The sequence below is a fragment of the Pollachius pollachius genome (assembly GCF_949987615.1).
Source record: "Pollachius pollachius genome assembly, chromosome: 3".
Lineage (NCBI taxonomy): Eukaryota > Metazoa > Chordata > Actinopteri > Gadiformes > Gadidae > Pollachius > Pollachius pollachius.
This window is the reverse complement of record NC_136936.1, coordinates 28,050,186-28,074,464: the sequence shown is the minus strand read 5'-3', so window position 1 is coordinate 28,074,464 and position 24,279 is coordinate 28,050,186. Positions and strand designations below refer to the sequence as shown.

The window sequence follows — 24,279 nt, the reverse complement described above, 5'->3', positions numbered from 1 at the left end:
GTAGTGGAACAAACCAAGCAAGGAATATGCAGCACTCTGGCTAGTGGCATATTAGAACAGCCCGCTTCAGCACAAAGAGCCGAGCTGTATGCCATGTGTGAAGGGCTACGGCTAGCCAAGGGGCAAACGCTAAATCTTTACACCGATTCCAACTATGCATACGAGCTGGCCCACCTAAACGGACGACAAATGATGGACATACAGATGATCACCAGTGCTAATACCAAAGCGAAGCACACAGACCTGATCCTGCTGTTGGCCAAAACAGCCCAACTACCTCGAGAAGTAGCCATCATGCACTGTCAAGGACATCGGAAGACATAAACAGCAGAGGCAAGAGGAAACCACGCGGCGGATGAAGCAGCTAAGAAGGCAGGCGGATACGTCCCAGTAGAAAATCTGAAGGAAGGAGGATACACCCCAGTGGTACACCTGATGATGGTCAACGAGGAAACAACCCTGGACCCAGACGAAGAGATGGTCAAAGAGATGCAAGGAGGAGCAGCACCTTATGAGAAAATGGGCCAGAGAGAGCCCAGATGGAATATACTCCTCCACTGGAAAGCCGGTTGTCTCCTCCAAGGCCCTGCTGTTCCTCCTAAGAAAAGAACATGGATTGGCACACGAAGGAAAGGCCAAGACCAGGGAAAGGATCGAAAGATACTGGTGGCATCCAGAGCTCAAAGCTGTGTGCGACCTGTACAGGAGTGCCAGACGTGCCAAGCCTGTAACCAAAGACAGGGATTCAAGTTAACCCAAGGACAATTTCCCGTGCCCAAGCTCCCGTTTCAAGAAATCTACCTAGATTTCACAGATATGGGACAACAGAACAGGGTAGATGGAAAACGGTTTATGCTAGTAGCCGTCGACAGGTTCTCTAGATGGGTAGAAGCTATCCCGGCTAGGAGGAAAGATGGGGCCACAGTGATCAAATGGTTAACACAGGAACTAATTCCCCGCTGGGGATATCCCAAGCTAATCTGCTCTGACAATGGTAGCCACTTCGCCAATGCCCACCTTCAGTAGGTGGAAACGTACTTAGGACTAAAACACCGGTTTGACTCAGTATATGACCCCCAATCACAAGGCCTGGTAGAGCGAGCAAACCAGACAATTAAGAATCAGGTGACCAAGATACTCAGGGGCAACCGACAGAAGAAACCTAGGGACAGCATAGAGGAGGTAGAAACCCGAACCTTAGGTCGCATGCAGGTGAACCAGTTGACAGGGAAAGTTAGAGAAAGGACAGCAGGAAAAAAGATGACCAGGATGACAGCTCCTCCATTAGCATTAATGGCCATGCGATCCTCCCCCTCGAGCACCACCCTTCTCAGCCCCCATGAACTTGTCACAGGACGTCCCATGCAGGGACCATACAGCCCACCATCCAAAGGACCCCCATCAGACAGGTTTGATTGGTGACGCCTGGCGAGTGGATCAGGGTGAAAAAACATCACCGAAAGGACCTAGAGGACCGGTGGGAGGGACCAAACAAGGTACTCTTGGCAACACTCTTTTCTGTTTCCGTAGAGGACCAACGTGGAGCCCAGTGGCACCACCTGCGCCGGTGCCGCAAAGCAGATGCCCCCGGCAGATAATGGACAGAGACTTTGACCGATCTAGCTGCACTCGAAACCAAGGACAAACACGCCCCACCCCAAGACGATGGGTCAGAGTGTGCACCTAGGGATGTACCTGGTAGCCCTCCTACTGGTGGCCCTGTTCCAGAAGGCAACAGGAGATAATCCCGTCATACGCAAGGGCACCATCAGGTACCCACCACACAAGACTACGGTACCACGGCGTGTCTTGCTGAAATACTGCCATAGAGTAGAAAGTCGGATACTATCCTGTGGAGGATGGACAGACCCGGTCTACTTGGCAGAAAAATACATGTTTGTAGGAACCGGACCAGGTGGAGACTTCCTAGGGATCCATGCCTGCCGGGTGTGGTCACAGGCGTCATGGCTTACCCAGCCTGGGTACAAGGAGGGATATTACCCTCTGACGTCCAGCTAGAAAGCACTCCAAAAGGGAATTTCCCTCACCAGAAGGATGTATAGGTATAAGGAAAAATGGACCACTGGTGGCCTAACAGTCAAGGGAGAGACAATGTTCATAAGGGTAAAAGCAGATTTAACCGTGCCTGTGAATAGGTCACAGAAGAAAGACAAAGGCCTGGTCTATCTAATACTAAGGGCGGATAAGGCGGGAGACGACCCATGGATGGTGATCTTTCTATTGGGATATGCATGTGGGCCCACTGAATTGGTACCTAACGGGATGCGTGGGTTCTTAGAAGCGCCACCTCTCTCACCTACCCCCCGTATCGCGTGGCTTGAGGGATATTGGGAGGTAAAGATGGGCGAGCTTCATCAGAATATGTGGGTAAAATGGATGAACTACACGGCCAGGGCTCAGGGCAAAACCAACTGCATTATCTGTGCCGCTGGGTGACCCACCTCGACCACAGCCCCTGCTAGGATCACCCCTCATAATTCACCACAATGTTTTGCATGTCTATTGGAGCTGTTCGTAGAAGGCCACATCCCAGGGTGCTCGATTACATGTCATGTATCCCCAGACCCCGATTAGGGCCATACCCCCCAGATTCAAGGTTAATCTAACCCCGGACTATCACTATCACGGGAAAGGGAACAGAGGGGAAGGTAGGATCCCTTCCCCCTGGGGCATGTAATACCACTAGGGAAATAGAATTGTTGTCCAATATGACCCGTGCCCGTAGTGATATATGGTGGTTCTGTGGAGGACCAATCCTCAGGGGAGTTCTCCCCTTAAAATTCTCAGGTACATGCGCCATAATACAATTGGTAATGCCCATCTACATTTTACCCGACAGCAAGACGGTGATGGATCTCAAATTATCCAAGGTTGATGATTCCCCGGATTTGACCCGTCGGAAACGGGAGTATGCACCAGTCCCGGGTGGTTTTGATAAAAATAGATACATAGATTCAATAGGAGTATCTCGAGGGGTCCCTAACAAACATAAGGCCCGCAATCAGGTAGCGGCAGGATTTGAATCGGTTCTGTTTTGGTGGTCCACCAATAATAAAAATGTTGATTGGATAAATTACATATACTATAATCAGCAACGGTTTTTTAATTTCACAGAGGAGGCAGTCAAAGGACTGTCCGAACAATTAGATGCCACCTTCAGGATGACATATCAAAATAGGCTAGCCTTAGATATGTTATTAGCAGAACGAGGTGGGGTGTGCGCAGGGTGCGATTTGCCGGTGGGGATGGTGGGGATTATCCCCCCTCTGGTTTACACGTCCTACCCTCTGCTGAATTATTTTTATCCTCGGTGGGGATAAAAATTATCCCCCCCACCCAAAGTATTTTCACCATTACATCGTTATAATTAACAACCAAAATACACAGGGTCCGTCTTCATTTTGAAACATTTTAAAATGTTTCTCAAAATTATCCCCCCCTCTGGTTTTTTCACAAATCGCACCCTGGGTGTGCGGGATGATAGGGACAACATGTTGTACTTTTATCCCCAATAACACGCTGGCAGGATTATGATCCCTCAAGATAGAATTGGCAGAAAACTCTGGCATTAATGACCCTCTCACAGGATGGATGGAGAACATGTTTGGTAGGTGGAAAGGCATGATCCAGTCAGTGCTCGTCGCGGGAATAGTGGCAGTAACCGTGTTAATTGCGGTCGGCTGATGTTGTATTCCCTGCACACGAGGGCTACTGAATCAGCTGATCACCACAGCAGTGGGCACTACAGAAGCGCCAGGTACCATTCAGGCTTACGTGGGGATCAGGTATGATCCGGTGAACATGGACGAGATATCACCTGAGGGGCCCGACCCTATCCAGCTGCTGCATGTAGAATAGCCAACACTAGTAGTAATGCTATATATGAGATAATCAATATCCCAAACTTACTTGAATGATGAATTATTAAACAACCAATGCGGGTTATGTTTGTTATTGTATAGTATTGTTTGGTTGCAAGTGTAACATGCTATTTCTGTATCACTGCACTGATAATGGGACTGTTGGATTTCTTTGAGCCAGTTGCTCACATGTTTCTTGTTGCTGACACGGCCGAGTGGACGATTGGACACCTAAAGGAGGCTTACATGATGTGCTAGTAACCTCTCTATGTGAGCCGCGCCCTTGACAAGGAGGGACGAACGTTGGGTTCATGAATTACAGGTCCTGAGGACGACTAAGGAAACGAGAGCTGCGACTACAATGCCCAAAACCCCCCACATGTACCAGCGCACCAATACATGAAGATCACCTGAGCCATCCCATTCCATTCGAGCCTACAGACAATCTTGACTTTTAATGTTGATTGTTATGTCACTTATTTCTGTACTTTTCACTTTACACATGCAGAGAATGTATAACTATGTCACCTATTTTTGTACCTTTCACTTTATTGCGTGTTGAAAATGTATAACTTTATGTCACTTATTTTTGTACCTTACCTTTCACTTTAATGCGTGCTGAAACCCATAACTTTGTCACATATGACCAGAAGTATTAGTTTGAATTTGTATGAATGCATTTATCCATGTGCCTTTTTTACTATATGATTGTATGATAACCAGGGTATACGTTTATTGTTGTGTTGTTGACAATGACCTGTATTGCCTTTGAGACCCACCAAGGTGAATGCCGTTTCAGAATTAAGGAGACGCCTTGTGGTTTTATCTCCCCTATGGAGTTTTTTCCACTTCGGTCGGTGGTGTTGATAATTTTTTCCTATTTTGACTATGTTTTCGGTGTGGTCAATTGAGCTTATGCCTTAATATCTTACAGAATGGTCTTCTGAGATGACCAAGGAGGGGATGTTACGTAAATTAAGCACATAAGCTGCAATACCCCCCCATAGCCACATAGGAGCAAGATCAAACATATAAGCCGTAATTACTACACACAGCCACAAGGGAGCAGGATCAAACATACAAGCTGTAATAACTACTCCAGCCACAGAAGGCAGCATCTTTAACACAGACGCGGAAGCCGGAGCCAATACGTCACATAGGCCACGCCTACTCGATACTAACGCAGCGCCTGGAGCCAGACGAGGTCAGAATTAGAGGTGGATTCAATGATTCGTTTACGTGAACCAGTTCGCGTCAGTCAGTTCGCCAAGATGAGTCGTTCGCGAATCGTTCGTTCGTTCGTTCAGCCCAGTTTCCGGTTCAGTCCAGTTTCCGGTAGCGGTGAATCGCATCATGCAATGCACCCATTGCATGGTTCTCAGCTGAGTCAGTCAGACTCAGTGCTACCGGAAACTCGACTGAACTGGTTCAGTCGAGTTTCCGGTGAATCGAATGGCGAATCGAATCACTTTATCCTGAAAATTGAGTCAATATCGTTAATTTTATATATTAAAAAAATACCCGAGATAAAGGAACAATGTGAAACCCTAACCCTAAAATGTAAACACCAGGCTACTTGACAAGAAAATGTAACGGACCACCTGAGGCTTTACTTCACCTCAGAGATAATGCGTTAGTTAATAATGATATGCCGCGGCATCACCTGCGCATAGTGCTGCTGCGTAGGCCTACATGGACGTTCCAAGTATGTTTACTTCATGTATCGTTGAAGCTAACTAAGTAAAGCCTAGTTATAACTATAACCTGCTCCTGGTGCAGTGCAAGCAACAGTGTGTGCCGTGAGTCGCCTCGGTCCCTCGTCGTCCTGAACGAACTGTCTGCGAGTCGTGGGTCTGGGAGGAGTCAATTCTGAGTCACGAACGACGCGAACGAGACGACCGACGCGAACGAGACGACCGACGCGATCGACGCGACCGACGCGTTCGACGCGAACGAGAGAGAAGAACCAGTTCGGATCGTTCGTTCTAACGATTCGTTCGTTCGAACGAATCAGTTCGCGACCGAACCACCTCTAGTCAGAATAGGGCAGTCCCGAGTTAGATACGAGGTCCAGCCGTTTGTCGCGCCACCCGTGTTAAATACAATTCCCCTCCTTTTGCTTCAGTTACCATACCGAAATACTTTAACAAATAAAGTGAGTTAAAAGCGATCCGGTTTAGACTTCTTTCTTCAAGAACACGGCACTCTACAGTAGTTTTTTTTCGCTTTTTTAGGTTTATGTGAATGTAGCATGAAAAACAAGGCACAATGTCCTATGAATGTGTGCTGAAATGTGGAAAAAGCCTTGAGTCATCTGATAAATCAACAAAGAAAAATGGGACAGCTTCCAATCCAAAGCCAAAAACTGGTCAGGACTTGAAAAATGTGGTCACGTTTACACCACTTCGTGGCAAGGGAATAATACATACAACATGTCATGTTATATCTCCATATCATCTTCAGACAAACTTGAAAAAGCCAGACGGCGCACAAACAATGAAAGTGACATTGCTCAGTATTCAAGTTCGGAAGGCTCTGTGTAACAAAGAGTCAGAGGGACCATCATCAAAGCGCCTGTGTTCACATGTGGGTCGGCCTCTTCATGACAAGACAAAGTGTGTGGTGCATGCAAGGTGAGGACATGAGGCACCCAAATAGAGTGCGAAGCAAGCTGTTCAGAATCAACACACAGTCAATATGGCGCCAGGGACCAGCTGCATCCCCCCGGGCGAAAAAATTGAATAGTTTTTATTAAAATGCATCAATCTGGTGAATTTTGAGAACTAAAATATGACATATCAATAAATGACAAACTACTTACAAACTGCTGGTACTGATATGGATGTTGATGACACAATGTAAAGGTTCATACTAAATGGGGTTGAGTTTCAGAAAGCATTTAAGAAAAGATGAAAACAAAAATGAATAAAACACAGTGCTAAGCCTTTATACTATTAATATATTACTATTATTAAAACTATTAAACTAGTATTAATAATACTACACACACTCTTACACACACAGCTGCCATCAATACCGACTGCTGGGCATAACCCAAACAAAGCAACACAGATATGTTGAGTTTATTTTTTTTATAGTGAAACTATAAAGAAATTAGACTATGGCGTTGCGCCAGTCTCGTCAATGTGTGGGAAAATCTGCATCCAGTCAACAATCCACAGGAATAAAAGGAGAAATTTCACTGGAAGCGAAATGTTCTGTACACCTTCTGGTGCTCATTAGACTGGGTAGCCCCGCCCATTCTGCCGGCGATTTTAATTCTCTCTGCAGAAGGGTCTGGAGGAGAGCAATACATTTCTTTCTGCTTCCGAGCCAAACACTAAGCTGGCTTCTCCCCCCCCCCGGCGCACTATTGGCTGGTTTAACACAATGACGACAGGGAAGCAGCGGCAAGCAGCTAATTGCGTACAGAGTCAGTTAAACTAGGCCAGATGATCATGCCTCTTGAGCTGAAGAAAATGACAGCAGCTTCCCCAGACCAACGTGCAATCTACGATTGAGCGTAGTCTGGCAATAGTGTGTTCAAGAATGATCCAACTTGAGTCAGCACTTGAGAGGAGAGTGACTCAGGTGTGCCTTTCACTCTACAATGTAGATGGGTCAATGCACAAGACCTTGAAGAGCAAGTTATTAGAGCTCTTAAAGCTGGAAGTGTGACGGTTCAAAGTACCACTGGGGTGACTACTTGGATAAAATCTGTGCCATCATCTTCTCAAGCCACACCAGCGTAAACCTCAACATCCTTGTCAATGACATACATGACCTTTCTTTCAGCATCAAGGATGATAAGCATGATCGTCTGGCAGCAAAAGATCAAAAAGGCCCAAATGTTTTCCTCAAGCCTGAAGACGGGTTTCCCAGGTGCCGCTGAGTTCAACCAACTCATGGTTAATTCAGGAAACAAGGTCAGACTACAAAAACTTGTTAAGGAACAGCTGAAAAGACAAGTGGGTCAGGTGCAGGGTGACATGATATACTGCGAGGGAAAAACGTCAAACAACCTGAGCACTGGCGTGGCTAATGGGGACTATGTCTTCAGACATCCAGAAGCAGATACAATGCTGCTCTCTGCCTGTGCAAAGGTGATAGCCAGTAAGTACACTGGACCTGTTGTTCTAGACTGCGAGGACACATGTGTATGTCCAAGCAGCTTACATCTCGCAGCAAGTCAGAGGTGATCTGCTGATTAAACAACTGCTGTCCCATGCTCTCGGAAGAGGCTGCAGATATCATACCTCTCCATGTGATCACTGGCAGTGACCACACCTCAGGGTTCTATTGGCATGGGAAGAAGGGGTTCGAGAAGGTGAAGATCAATTTTGAAGCGAAAGCTCCTGGGACGAGTCTGGTATTAAAACATGAAGTCAGAGCGGATATGAAGGCATTTGTCCTCTCCATCATTTATGGTGAGTGCAGATGGGAGCTACGGGCAGGCCATTGCACAAACTGAATAAGTGTACATTCGTCTCCCACCTGATGACTCATTGAATCTTCATATGGGAAGGTCAAACTACCTTACATATTGCCAGCTCCAGTAGAACCTGCAAGAGCATCCTTCTCCCATTGGTCACGGCTTGGAACTAGTGAACGGAATGTGTCAACCAGTGCGTCAGACCCTGCCCCCCTTCCCCCAGCAGCTCACACCTCATGACTGCTCAGATGAGAGTAGCAGTGATGAGGGAAGTCAGTGTGGAGATTCAACTGATTCAGAAGGAGTCTTTTTAGTTATAGAATCTTCTGTCTCCCTGCTTTCATTGGTTCCACCCCAGACATCTGATGACCTATTTGTACGATGTAATTGTACTGCCCATAACAGAACTCAGCATAAGCAGAGCTTTCATTTGAGCCTAATATTAAGGCTCTATGAGAATTTTGAAAAATTGACATTTAAAGAGCCAAAAATTGGCACCCATCATGAATTTGAAGCTCAAAAATAGGTCAAATCAAAAAAAAAAAAGACATAATTTATGAATTTCTTGACCCAAATAGTTTCCGAAACCATGTATTATGCAGCACTGTGGGCATAACCATTAAGAAGTTGGCTGACATCAGCCATTTTGGATATAGGGCTCGCACAACATTTCACGCGAGCGGTGATTGCAGTTAGGAACGATGGAATGTACCATGCTGATGAAGACATACACTATATGAAACACAACACACAAACACACAACATATTTCAAAACTATTAACAATGTTAAAACTATGACAAAGGTTCAAAGATTCAAGCAGCGCGCTCAGGTTGGATCGCGTCGAAAAGGTTTGCAATGGTTTATGCAAAGTAGTTCCTTCACTCGTTCAGAAAATAATGTAGTCTTGTACTTTCGCCTTTTTTTCCGCTTTCGAGATTTCCTTTTGCTCCAAATCAAATGTATGATCACAACAAATTTTTGGGTTATGTTGCTTGGTTCAAGGATGGAAATTATTTATATTGCGATTTTCTGAAGTCAAAGGGGAAAATTAATACTAAATATACTTCCAGAGCCCGAGCCGTTGAAAAATGGGGCGGTCCTTGTTGCGATATGACTATTTATTCTGGTTGTGGTCAAGCATTTATATAAGCTCATGATCAATACTAAACTGTACTAATAATATTATTGGTATAATATTCAATTATCATAAAGACCAACATAGTCAATATACTTTAACATATTAACCTTATTAATATGATTTTATCAGCATTGCATTATCCTTATTTTTTAATCTGAGCATTGTTGTTCCTCATGATTGACAAATGTTAACATAGGACGTAAAAAAATAATTTAGCAATAAGATTTGCTGACTGATTAACAAATGAGTAATTAGACATAATTTACAGGTAAATCATTTACGTTGGAGTCAACTTATTTTTCATCTGATGTCTTACTTTCAGCACCTTGTGTACTGTTCCACTCCGAGCATGGGAGTTATGTCCTTATCTCAGTGGTGTACACAAGAGAACAGGCTCACTTTCTTTATCCCAACCATCTTCATTATAGATAATATAACTAGCCCCCTCCAGACACCTGGACGGTCGCCCTGCCGTCTCCTACTCCACGTGATCCAGTGCTATCCGTCGGAGCCGACCTGCTGCAGGGCACAGGCTGCCACTCCACACTGGAGTCAGACCGTGAGGACATCAATTTGAGAAATGCAGAAAGATCACTCATATCAAACACCTTCTGATGCCATCATCCCGCAAGGAACACACCTAGGTTATTGTGGGTCTGATTAATGAAGATTTGGTTCATCATTGTCTCTCCCGTCTCCAAATGGGAATCTATGGACTGCATTAACACTATGGATTTCGTAAGAACTCCCCTGGTTGTGTAGCGTGTGTGTAAACAGGGCCGCAGTACAGACAGTGAGTTCATTTTAATAATAATACATGTGATCATAACGAATACAAAGGGATGGCAGTCTGGGGTAAAAGGTTAGGGTATTTACCTCCTCTCCTCTCTGTGGCGGTTTCTGTCTCTGTTCTCTTTATTCTTCTCCTGCTCGTCTCTCCCTCTCCTCTCCCCCTCCGCATTTCTCTCTCTCTCCTTCCTCCCTCTCCTCTCCCCCTCCATGCTCCTATCTCTCTCCTTCCTCCTCTCCCTATCTCCCTCCATACTCCTCTCTCCCTCCTTCCTCCTCTCCCTCGCTCCCTCCTCACTCCTCTCTCTCTCCTTCCTCCCTCTCCTCTCCCCCTCCACACCCCTCTCTCCCCCCTTGCTCCCCTCGGCTGCCCGCTCTCCATCTTTCTCTCTCTGCCTCCATCTTTCTCCCTCTCCCTCCCCCGGTCCCTGTCTGCCTCGCCCCACCACTGGCATCGCCTCCCCTCTGTCACGTGCACGCTCCCGCTCCTCCAGCTCACGTGCACGTTGCTTCATGTGTGCGGGTGGTGAGACCCTGCGACGGCTCATCCCCCAAGCCGCCTCCTCCTCCTCGTCACTGCTGCTGGTGGCACTCGCTTTCTTATTGACCACTTTCTTCTGTTTTGGTTCCTTATTGGACGCTTTTTTGGAGGCTTTTTTGTGGGAGGAGCTTGTCTTGTCTTTCTTCTTCTTCTTCTTTTGCTTGGAGTCCGAGTCTAGAAACACAACGTCACCATAGTTACACCAGCAATTTGTCTAGAGTCACTTCAGTGAAACAGCAACCAGTCTGTCTAGAGACAGTGCATCACCCTAGTTACCATAGAAACGGGTCTAGAGACATATCCAGAGACAAAATCAACATTGTAACCAAAAAAATCTGTATAGATTAACATCTACAGAGCAACATGTCTAGAGTCTAGCAAAGGACATCATCACCATAGCAACCATTTTAGAGAGACCTACCATGCTTACCGTAGTTACTGGTCTAGAGACAATATCACCATGGTTACCATAGCTATCCCCATAGTGTCCATTACAACCAGTCATGTTTATAGATATTAACCTGAGCTAGAGCTGCTGGTACTGCTGGAAGAGTCGCTGGAGGAGTCTGATTGGCTGGAGTCGGAATCCGATTGGCTGGACGAGTCGTCCGAGGAGTCAGAAGATTCCACTTCCTGCTTCTGAGTCATGATAATCTTAGGAGCGTTCTTCAGATGGTCCCGCAACTCATCCCTATACACACACACACACACACACACACAATGAGTGTCCCATGCTAACGACCTATTGCTAAAGGTTCTAGGTGTGCATGTCGAGTAGGGTGTATTACGTTAGGCCTCCCAGGCCAATGGAGGTGAAGAAGTTGATGGCAAAGCGAGTGTTGCGGGGGTTATCACGAGGAAACAGACCCTCAAAGAACACCTGCAGAGAACTACGCACACAAACAAACACTTTAAGACAATGCACATCCTGCACACATCTGAAGTACTTTAGATGCTGATGTGGTATTTAGCTCCTAAAAATCCCTGTATCTCTGGTAAATAACATACTCCAGGTAAATACGTATGGGCTGATTGTATTGATTTGCAGTGCATACATGATTCCAGCCGTATATATTAAAAAATCTTACAAACTGTAATAACATTGATGCCGATACGTATATCTGTTTGATTATGGTTTTGTGACTGATAACATAGGAGTATTGAGGTCGTACATGTCTTTGAGGCGCTGGTTGAGGCGGGGCAGGCCCATGTAGGCACACAGCTCCTGGAAGAGGATCTTCACGAAGATACGACTGGACGAGGTGGTGGTGTCCTCACTCACCTTGATACACTCCATCACCTGGGAAAGAGAGCATGTACCTATTATACTACAGACACAGATACACTCCAACACCTGAGAGAAAGAGCATGTTCCTATTACACTAGAGACAATATATTATACTAGAGACACACTATATTATACTAGAGAAATATGCTGTATTATAGTAGAGACAATATATATGACTGACTCAGTGTGTTTGTGTACATACGCTCCAGGGAACAGAGTCTGTATAGAGCAGGTGAGCGAAGAGCCGTGCTACGTTGCGTAGCTTATTGGTTTCCAGACGGTGGATGGTCTCGTACTGCTCATTGAAGATCCCCTCAAATGCCTCCATGTAGTCCTTCTTCAACACACAGAACCTCTACACAAACACACACAAGTTTAAGATTACGTAAACACGTTTAAAAGAGAAACAGATCCACTACTTCCTCTAAAAGGGTCTTGACCCAGGCTGCAGAATCACCTTTTTGTCAACACTTGGTTATTCCTTTTATGTTCTAATCGTATTTAAATATAGAGAAAGCAGTACTACAATACTAAGTACTGGAATATGAGTACTATTGCTTGGAGTCCACTCATCGGTCCAAGTTTGACTGGTTTACGGCAGATCTTCACTGCAACCTCAAAGCTTCCATAGTATAGAGCAGGCCTACTTCCAGTTACCACAAAGTAAAAAAGGGGTTGGTAATTTTGAATAAACCCCAGGAAGCAAAACACTGTTGAGTGTTCTACTGGTGTAAAAGAACCAACAAATCATTATTAGTAATAACCCTATCCCTTAAATCAGTGGTTCCCAACCTTTTATTATTCCAAGGACCAGCATATTCATGAAAAAATGTGGAGGACCGCTAGTCAATTTGAATGCCTTCATTTTCTAATTTTTAAGCAACGGGTGTGGCTGTATTTCACAATGGTCTATTTATCTTATTCACAACAATTAGAGCAGTCTCAGGCTCCCTTAAACAATGCAATCATTTAAATGATACAACAGTTAGTTCCAACCAAGTCATTTTATTGTTCAAAGTCCCAGCAGCACTGGGACTTTTAACTATACATGTATCACTCCGCTTTACCGGTGTTCTCATAACCGTTAATGTTGTTAACTAGCTAGTGTGTTTGTGTTGCTTGGCAACAGTTCAGTCCAAGTCCAGTTGCGGATCTATTTGTGTTGGCGGAGCCAAATAAATCATTAAATAAACAAACAAATCATAATCTGGTGTTGCTCATTATTGTTAACTAATAAATGGTGCTTGTAGAACTGTTGTATGAAAACAATATCACACTCGAGGTCGTGCTGTTCTACTGAAGCTGCTTCTGTAACAGCCCAGAAAAAAGAATGCAGAAAGGTTGAAGCCATCTGGCGTAAAACAAAACTTCCTATTCACCATGACATCTATAAAGAGAGCCTTCGTGCCTACAATTTAGACTTAAAAGTGCTAGAGAAACATTTTTCTCCAATATCATTAAAACCAATACTAAGAATGCAAAAACCCTATTTGCAACTGTTGACAAGCTGACTAACCCCCCCCCCAACACAAATTCCACTTGATCTCCATTCCAAGCAGAAATGCAGTGAGTTTGCAGAATTTCATACTGATAAAATTTAAGGCATCAGACGCGCCATCAATATCCCTACTTCAAACAAAAATGGTTCAGGCAAAAGTAACGTGGCAATGATGACATGCTTTAATGTCGTAGACTCTAGAACTCTTGTGGAAACAGTGACACAACTAAAGCCATCCACCTGTTGCCTTGATACTTTACCTACCAACCTCTGTAAGAATGTTTTTGACTGCCTAGCAATAGACATATTGCAAGTAGTTAACAACTCTCAACAATCAGGCAATATCCCAAAAGCCTTGAAAACTGCAGTTATTAAACCCCTTTTAAAAAAGCAGAGCCTAGATGCCTCTATTATTAACAACTACAGACCAATATCAAATCTACCCTTCAAAAGTAAAATCATTGAGAAAGTTGTCCTCCAGCAACTTAATCACTTCCTGGCATCAACTGGTTGCTATGACACCTTCCAATCAGGATTTCGGCCCCTACACAGCACTGAGACCGCCCTTATTAAAGTTGTAAGCGACATCTGTCTTAACACAGACTCTGGCAAAACCTCAATACTAATGCTACTAGACCTCAGTGCTGCATTCGACACTGTAGACCAGGGGTCGGCAACCCTAGGCACGCGTGCCACCACTGGCACGGGGCAGCATAATCATTGGCACACTTAAACAAAAAAAAATAAATAGATATATATATATATCTATTTATTTTTTTTAATTTTATTATTATTATTATTAAAAAAGAAAAATCACAGCACAATGGGGCAGCATAATCATTACTACTGATTTTTTTTGCACTTTATTCTGTTTTGGGCATTTCCTCCCAGTGCAAATATGTATAAATTAGTTACAGAAACCAGTGTTCTGAAATGGGATCAATTAATAGTTTTTAAACCTATGTTGTGAGTAAAAGAGAAGAAAATATTTAAAATATTGTTGCAAGTGGCCTTTATGCATCGCCTTTACATGGTTTTGCAAAGCTGTACATGTCGTTAAGATATTGATGTGGATGGTTCAAACATTCGCATATATTCTCGTTTTTTACATTTCTCACAGTGCAAATATGTTTCTGAATGAGTTTCTAAAAATGGTGTTTTAAGATGGGACATATGTAATTATAATTTGTAAGCCCATGTTGCAAATATAACAACCAAAAAAACATTTAAAATGTTGATGCATGATTGTGGACTATATGGAAATAGTACAATTCCAGGTCTTCTGGAAATGTTTTTGGTCGCTGTGTCATAATTCAGCTTAATTTTTAAAATATTGTTGCTAGGGCACACTCATTAACGAGAAAATGTAAAACTGGCACTGCAAGTTGAAAAGGTTGCTGACCCCTGCTGTAGACAATACAATACTTTTGGACAGGTTAGAAAACTGGGTGGGGCTTTCAGGCACAGTGTTGGTTTAGGACCTACCTACAAAATAGGAACTACTTTATTTCCATTAGCGACTTTGTATCGGAATCAACCAACGTGACATGTGGAGGCCCACAAGGTTAGATCTTGGGACCCTCTTTATTCAACATCTACATGCTCCCACTAGGGCAAATCATGCAAAATAACAATATTGACCATCATTGCTATGCCGATGACACGCAAAACTATGTATCGCTATCACCAAATGACTATCGGCCCATAGATCTGCTGTACCAGTCCAAGAGTCAAGGACTGGATGTGCCGAAATTCCTTCAACTTAATGAGGAAAAAACCGAGATAATTGTATTTGGTACTAAAACGGAAAGGCTTAAAGTAACCCAACACCTTCAATCTCTGTCCCTGAAAACCTCAATCAAAGCCAGAAATCTAGGGTTTATCATGGATTCAGATTTACATTTCGACAGTCACATCAAATCAGTTACAAAATCTGCGTATTATCACCTTAAAAATGTAGCAAGACTTAGAGGGCTCATGTCAACCGAAGACTTACAAAACTTTACAGGTCTCCCAAAAAAACCTTCAGCTTGTTCAGAATGCTGCTGCTAGAGTTCTAACAAAGACCTAACAAATTTAAACCTATTACACCAATTCTTAAATCATTGCATTGGCTTCCTAAAATTTTCTGGCCCGCGAGACTGCCAGTAAATAACAGTGATGAAAATTATTACAAAATATAAAAAAAAAAAAATTAAAAAATTAAAATATTAAATTTATTTATTTTTTTAATTTTCTTAAAATTATTACATCAACAACGGCTCTGATCTGGATCTAACCGGATCTAACTCATAAATATCTATGTCACGCACGTGAACTAGGCGTGTGATGCGTAGCCAATCACGCAGCCAAATGCAGCCAATCGCACCAATCACAGCGCTGCTCTGCAGTTGCCGCGCTGCTCTGCAGTTGCCGCGCTGCTCTGCAGTTGCCGCGCTGCTCTGCAGTTGCCGCGCTGCTCTGCAGTTGCCGCGCTGCTCTGCAGTTGCCTGAGCTCATGGGTGACAGGGTTCGGCACCAGCATGGCGCTCTCTAAACCGAAGAAACGGAAAATTGACTCGGAAAACCGCCAGTTCCAGAGCGAATGGACGGACAAATATTTATTTATTTTGCCTGCCGTGACCAGTACGAAACCGGTCTGTTTACTGTGCAACGAATGCATGTCTGTGATGAAAGAATACAACTTGAAGCGGCACTACAAGTCAAACCACGGCTCGTTTTCGGCTCGTTTCCCGGAGGGCTCGGATGAACGGCGAAGCAAAATACAGTGTCTGCTAACATCATTTCAACACGGTCAGGCCGCCCTTGGTCGCTTTTGCACGGAGCAGGAGAGGGCTATGATAGCATCCCTTCGTGTAGCCTGGACACTAACCAGACAGAAGAGGCCTTTTACCGAGGCGGAGACGGTTAAAGATTGTATGCTGGCTGTCATTGACGAAGTGGTTGCTGATGAAAAAGTGCGGGAAAGCGTCACCTCATCCATTAAAAAAGTGCCTCTCTCGGATACATCAACTCTTCGCAGAGTGGAATTACTCGCAAAGGATGTATCAAGGCAGCTTTTGGATAACCTAAAAAAAACTGATGTTATGAGCATCGCTGTGGATGAATCAACCGACTGTACTGACATGGCTCAGCTATGCATTTATGTCAGATTTCATGATGGAGTGCGCTTTAGAGAAGAACTTGTGGGGCTTATTCCGATGGAGGGACACACCACAGGTGAGGCGATATTTCAAAAGATTGTCGCATTTTTTGACGAGCGTGAACTGGATTTACAGAAAGTTTGCCTTTTGGTCACCGATGGCGCTCCAGCAATGATTGGTAGATTACAAGGGCTGACAGCGAGGCTATCAACCATAGCTCCACATATGCAGTTTTTACACTGCATCGTTCATCAGTCTGTGTTGTGTGCAGAGTTGAGCGGTGATCTGAAAAACACCATGGACACTGTCATGAATATTGTGAATTTCATCCGCTCAACCTCCAGCCTACAACACCGCCTTTTCCGTATGATGCTTGCCGACATGTTTGCGGAACACAAGGACTTGCTTGTTCATAACGATGTCAGGTGGCTTAGCAAGGGGAATGTTTTGGACCGTTTCTGTGAGCTCCACCAGGAGATTGTGTCTTTCCTTCGCGTGTGTAAACACAAACGGGCAGCAAACCTCCTGGAGCGCATGCTGGATGAACAGTTCATGGCAGAAGTGTACTTTCTGTGTGACATTTTCAAACACTTGAACACCCTGAATCTTGAACTGCAGGGACGAGAAAAGTCTATTGCTGATTTGGTTGAGAAGCTTTGTGCTTTCAAAACAAAGCTAACCATTTTCACAACAGACTTATCAGCAACAGGACTGCTGCACTTTCCAAGACTGCGTGGATTCATGAACACAGCACCGGAGGCACGGATAACGCCCGTCATGACAGATTTCATGACAAAACTGACTGAGAACTTTACTGAGAGATTCAAAGGGTTCAACATTCCCATTGAGGTATTGCACTTTGCTCGTGACCCCTTTTCTATCAAACCTGAGGCAGACTTTTGTGCAAAAGTAAAAGAGGTAATGTCTTCTATTGATGAGAGCATCTTTCAGTTGGAAATGGTTGATGTGCAATCCTCCTTTGCTTCAAAACAGTACTTGCAGTCTGAGGGTGCAGAGAGCTTTTGGTCTAACCATGTGAACCAATACCAGTACCCCACAATGAGGAAAGTGGCCTTGCTAATACTGACAATGTTTGGGTCCACTTATACATGCGAGTCAAGTTTTTCACATATGAATGCCATAAAAACAAGGGCACGTTGCTCCATGACCAATGAAAAGTTGCACGAGTGTCTGAGGATTGCCCTGACTACATATGAGCCAAACTATGTTGAAATAGCAAGGTCAAGGCAGTGCAATTTTTCACATTAACCTGAAAAGGCTCAGAATGACAGCAGTGTGATGCTAATGGTAATGTCTTCTATGACAGCATCTCTCAGACTTAAAGGGGACATATTATACCACCAGGTGTGAGTGTGATTAGCCTTACAAGCCGTTTCTAAAATCTGCCCCATGTGACATCACTAGGGGGCGTGTCCACCTAGATCTGTGCTGGATAGATGAGCAACATTTACTTCAGTCCACTGGGTAGGCTGGTAGACTGATCTATCCAGCACGGATCTAGGTGGACACGCCCCCTAGTGATGTCACATGGGGCAGATTTTCGAAATGGCTTGTAAGGCTAATCACACTCACACCTGGTGGCATAATATGTCTCCTTTAAATGATGAATGTGCAATTACTTTGTGTTAAAAACTTGCAGTCTGAGGGAAAACTTTTGGTCAAAACATGTTAAAAAACAATATCAGTCTCTGTGAAAACAGTTCAGTTTTATGTTCATTATTTTGTCTGTTTTACTGTCCAGCTCAAATTTTAACTGTGAGTATGGACTGCTATGTTTGAAATTGTTTATCTCTATCTATGTTGTGAACAGTCCCATCTATGGTCAGATGGCTTTGCTTTGTTAATCTTGAATGTAGCATTCATATAAATATGGACCTTGGTTATAAAAGCCCTTTTGTGAAAGTATTAAAGTGGGGGAAAAAGTGGATACTGTATGTGTCATTCGTTCTCTATTATCAAGAGTTATTTTTTAGCCATTAGTTTACAAATATTCTGTGCGGCCCACAAACCCCCAGTGATTTTCATATTTGGCCCACTTGCTATTGAAGTATACTATAGCCCTGGTTTAGGGCCAAAATATTTAACTGATATGCTTCCATTACATAGGCCTTCTAGACCACTAAGATCTTCTGAGACCAATCTGTTAATTATCCCCAGAGTAAACACGAAACATGGGAAAGCAGGATTTAGTTACTATGCAACAAATAGCTGGAATAAACTCCCTGAGGATTTAAGACTTGCCCCAACTCTGACCACTTTTAAAACAAGACTGAAGACTTTTATGTTTGCTTAAGCTTTCTGCTAAATCTTAAATACATTGCACTTTCTAAAAAAAATAAAAAAAAACTTTTAACTTTACCTTTATTTTCTATTTTTACCATAGAGATACATGACCTGAGAAAGGATAAGGGTTTGAGACCCGAGTTCTGTCTGGGTTAGAGTCCTAGAATCCGGGTTGGAGTCCCAGAGAAAGAACCAAGTTCCTTTAGGTCGGGTTGGAGTACCAGAGAGAATGTTGATCTGACCTTAAACACATTGCACTTTCTAAAATGCTTTTTTAACTTTGCCTTTATTTTCTATCTATTTTACAAATTTTTTGCATATCTTGTCTTTTCTATTATTTAATTTTATTGTATGACAATGATTATATGTGAAGCACTTTGAGTCTGCCTTGTGTATGAAAAGTGCTATACAAATAAAGTTGCCATGCCTTGCCTTGAATATCAGCACGGCTGTGATTATCTTTGGCCGCGGCCTACGGCCTCGTACCTACGACCGAATCACAGCCATGCTGATATAGAATAGAGTATACTTTAATGTCCCCATGGGGAAATTTGTCTTGGACTCAAAGTGTTGCTCAGAAGTATACATTCATTGACAAGAATACAGAATACATGGATAGAATTAGCATGGCAGATAAAAATGTAAATGCATAAGTTAACAAACAATAAAAATCAGTCTACAATGAGGAACCCTGTATCGTCTACCCGATGGTACCAACTCATATTGTGAAAACAGGACATGGGTGGGGTCAAAGAGTATTCTGTCTATCTGTTTTGCACGCACTGATCGAAGATGGATTGATTGTTTTTGTATTGTTTCTATCCGATTATTTTATTAAGTGCGCTAGCTTTGCTCTTAGAGCCACAGGGAGATTGTCAAACCAGGCCATCATGCCGTATCTGAGGATGCTCTCTAGGGCAGCCTGGTAAAACATGAGCATAATCCTCTGCTCTACATCATATAGGCGCAGTCTGCGCAAAAAGCACATACGCTAGTCGGGAGCATATTCAATCTACCTGAGTGTTCCATGTTAAAGTGCTGTCAATGTGAACCCCAAGGTATTTGTAGGACTGTACTTGTGTGATTGCATGGTTATGTATGATGACTTGCGAACGACTGCCATCTTTTTTACATTTAAAATCAGATGACTGACATCACACCACTCAATAAACTGCTTCGCTTCTGAGTGATAGCTAATCAGGTCATCTGATCTATTAAGTAGGCTAAGAATTGCAGAGTCGTCTGAGTATTTAAAAATATAATTGTGTTTGGATGAACACATTCAGGAAATAACATTCAGTACAACAGCACTCCCTCTAGTGTGATATTGCTTAAATAATACAATTTATAAGAGGAATAAAAAAATCACCCAAGACTTCAATGAACACAAAAGACGTGCAAAGACACATTAAAAGTGCTTAATTTACATTGGTTTAGTTACATATTGATCGATTTTATGTCTATGTGTTGGAGGAAAAAACATGATTTGTGTAGCCTAAGTTATAAAAAAAGGAATAATATAGATTTATCTTTTTCTGGAAAATTTACCGGGGCTTATTATAATATATGGCCCGGTACTAACGGCTCCACGCACCGGGCTTGAGAATCACTGCCTTAGAATATCCCCATCACTGGGACATTGAGAAAGACCATACCGTTTTATTTAGGTTATGTCAATTTAATCATTTTGTTTTTTTTGTATTAAAAGTGACAGATGAAAACCTTTTGGACATTTCAGCAGCAGGGGGATTACGTACAAAAATAGATATCTCATTGTTTGTTTGCCATTTGTCTTGCTCCGCCGCCGCAAACGGCAATAATCATGCTGCGGTTCACTCTGACAGCTCATTTGTATGCAATGGGCAGCAGTTCATTTGCATTTAAAGCTACAGACACCAGAAATAACACATTCTGAAAGGGACTGAAACGGAGGGGAATAGCGGTAGGCGAGAATTTCTCCTAAAAAAAAATTATGTAACAGCTCCAAAAACATGTTTTCTGGAACTCCTATACTCTGTTTAGATAAAAACGGTACGTTAAAAAAATATCATAATATGTCACCTTTAACACACACAACTCACCCCGGCCAGCAGACCAAAAAACTTCTCGTATGTTCTCTGCTGGGCACAGCAGTCCAGGATCATGTTGCACAACTCCTTCTGCAAGATACACAACATATATGCACACTTTTACAGACTGTAATAGTAATGTTTTTATTTTCCTTTACAGCAGCAATGGATACTCTACATGTACATGTCACGTACATGTAGTACATCACATGTACTACATGTAGTCTACCAGCTTGTGTGTCCGAGCATGTTACACACACACGTTTTCATATGAACAAAATATAAAAAAATGATAATGATAGTATGATATGAAAAATATTTTATGAGACAAATATTTTTCATATCGTAACATAATCATTATCATTTTTAGATCTATCTAGAATAGGATAACTCCAGCAATGTTTATATATAACGTCTTTCTGACCAATCGCAGTTCAAGGCCCACCTGGCCTGTATGACCCGCAGTAATCAGCCCGGCAGCCGATTGGCTCTGGGGCGCACTTCAGTGCTAAATATCTGAACTGAAATAAAGATACGATGCTACTGACAAGCGAAGTCGACACCACATCGCTGGCGATGTCAGTCCATCTGTCAGCTCGGTCCACTTTGCCGGCTACTGACACGAATGAACAAGTGCACTGCTTGACTTCTTCAAGGACGTTCTCGAAAGATTTCAAACCGAATCTAACAATTTTGTTTATCACGCTGTGGCATGGGCAAACAATGGAGACAATACATATGTCCATATTTCTCCCACGACCATATAACAAGCACAAACGATATCCAGTCTACTGCATGAGGATTATTGGAAATCGCTATACATGCAGATCCCACGTGAAGCCGTTGTTTTCATTTAAAAAATAGAATGCGCTCATCCCTGTACAGGATGAAGAGGTGCTGTACAAAAACGTAATTATAGTTAACCTCAAAAATGTTAAATTGTGTATTTAATTATAATTTTTTGGGGGTAATTTGGGTCGCACATAAATGGGGGTCAGTCGTAAACCGGAACCAAACAATTTATTTTTTTTGGTCTAAGGATGTTGCATGTTGGTGTGGAGACTAAAATAAATTAAGTGGCCCCAGCTTAAATAAACGGCTGCCTACCAGGAACAACATCCACACTGAAAGTGAATTAACCAGCATCAATACTGCGGTGGCATTGTAAGTAACCAAAAATCTCAAGAGCACTTCATGGTTTGAAAGAGTTATTTTAAGTAGGAAAGAACTTTGATATCCAACAGATATCCATTCTCTGGATTCCAGCGCTCTGAACATGGAACTGAAGACGGGATCCTCTCAGCGTCCATCACCAACGGGATAGTTGTCCCCCAGACTAAGAGACCCAACAGTGTGTGTGAGAGCTCACAGTCTGGCTGTCAGGGAACTCCATCCGGATCAGCTTGTGAGCACACTCCTCAAAGTCCAGACTGAAAACAAGCAGAACGCCGTGAGTGAGCCAGTGAGTGAGTGAGCGTGAGACGGACTGACTGACTGACTGAGTCTGTGTACATACCTGGACTGGATGGCCAGGTAGATTGTCCTTCTGAAACTGACCAGGTTGACCTCCGTCTCGTCAAAGATGGTCATCTTCTCCTGTCCTACACACACACGAGTTACTAAGAGCCCTGGGGTCAGCTGCCTGGTGCTGCTCCTCCTTCTTCTCTCATATTACCTTCCACCTCCGCCTCGTCCTCATCGTCATCGCTGTCATCTCCCTCCCCCTCGGAGTCACTGCTTCCCTCATCCAGGATCTCTGCAATGCAACAGCATGCATTCATACAGACCACACTACACTATACACTAATGTATTGATGTCTGCAACATGACAACAGCATACACATAGACCACACTATTGTACATACACTCGATATACACACGATAAATCAATATATACTTTAACTATTCATTATTGTTATTACTATGTGAAACGTATGTTAAAGTGATAGATATTTATATATAAATATATATCTATACAAATCTATTTTATTATACTTTATTACACTAGAACAATGTGAAATAATGAGATTCTGGCTGTAAGGCGACCTGGAGGGTGAAAGTCATTACCCCAATGAGCGCTATAACAGTCATTGGGTTCGTATAGTTCAGTGTATTGGCTGATTCATGGTAACACACCTTTCTTGATGGTTTTGTATTTTTCCTCATTTTCCAGGAAATCTGGATCCAACTTGAAGACGTCTGTATGGATAAAGTAGAGGTTCATCAACATGTCAGGGATGCAGTCTCCATCCTCTGATAGAGGCCCCTGGCAGGATCGGCGATGTGAGCCCCCATCATATTTGATGAAGCTGGCGGGCTCAACAAACACAAAATATATATAAAACCAGGTCCAATAATGTGTTGTCTGAACCACATCTCAGAGTACAGCAGAGCACAGTTCTCAACTCCTTTCATCATACATTTATGTTTATATAATAATAAAGCTTGTGTGGTCGACGTTTGGCAGTGTATACAACTGAATACAGTAATTGTGTGTCTTCTTGTGTCTGCACATCGAGCGTAGCACAGCAGCGGTTGTGTATGTGATATGGGCGTGGGCCTAAATTTGACTAAAATTGGTAGGCATGATAACCATTATAAGATCAATTTATTTTGACATGTGTAATGTTTTAATACATCGATTCAGTATGTGTGGTGGACAGCTTGTGAAGCAGCCTCCCCTGGCCCAGAGTCAGACTGGCCTCTGGGCCCTCAGGCATCAGCAGTAGGACTCACTGAGGAGGTCTTCGGTGTTGTACTCGTCCTCAAGGGGCATCATGTGGGTGAACTGGTCCTCCTCATCCACCAGGTCCAGGCCGTCCGGGATCACCGGGTGATCTTTGAAGCCGTCCTTGCGGATGGCAAACATCACCTCGATCATGTACTGGACGCGCTTGTCGATGGCAGATTCGTGAAGGATGTTCCGCAGACGCTCAAAGATGGCTGTGGGCGGAAATATTAGGAACTACATTTCAGGGTTTATTAAATATAAGGAACATGAGAACTTTGTGATGATCATTTATAACAAAAATAAAATACAAATAACTTCTCCTAAAGTGTAGGTGAGCTCGCTGTTTCGGCTTAAATTCAAACACAGATTTAAAAAAGTGTTTTGGGCTTAAGAGTTCTAAGCCCAAAACACTGCCGTGGGTCGTTATCCCATGCTGACGACCCACGGCAACTTCGTAATACTTT

The 24,279-nt window shown here is 43.3% G+C and overlaps 1 protein-coding gene across 1 annotated transcript in view; it reads right to left on the bottom strand.

The window, feature by feature from the left end:
* Positions 1–9,256: 9,256 nt before the first annotated feature.
* The window catches only part of cwc22 (CWC22 spliceosome associated protein homolog), a 30,986-nt gene continuing 15,963 nt past the window's right edge, over positions 9,257–24,279 (bottom strand). The window contains exons 10-20 of the mRNA XM_079731338.1: positions 23,821–24,027; positions 23,221–23,283; positions 22,760–22,840; positions 22,601–22,685; positions 22,454–22,514; positions 21,097–21,174; positions 12,273–12,425; positions 11,955–12,082; positions 11,571–11,672; positions 11,304–11,473; positions 9,257–10,956 (exon numbers count right to left, since the gene is read on the bottom strand). Of these exons, the coding sequence (XP_079587464.1) occupies positions 10,325–10,956; positions 11,304–11,473; positions 11,571–11,672; positions 11,955–12,082; positions 12,273–12,425; positions 21,097–21,174; positions 22,454–22,514; positions 22,601–22,685; positions 22,760–22,840; positions 23,221–23,283; positions 23,821–24,027 (1,760 nt within the window). The 3' untranslated portion in view covers positions 9,257–10,324. The remainder of the gene's footprint in view (positions 10,957–11,303; positions 11,474–11,570; positions 11,673–11,954; positions 12,083–12,272; positions 12,426–21,096; positions 21,175–22,453; positions 22,515–22,600; positions 22,686–22,759; positions 22,841–23,220; positions 23,284–23,820; positions 24,028–24,279) is intronic.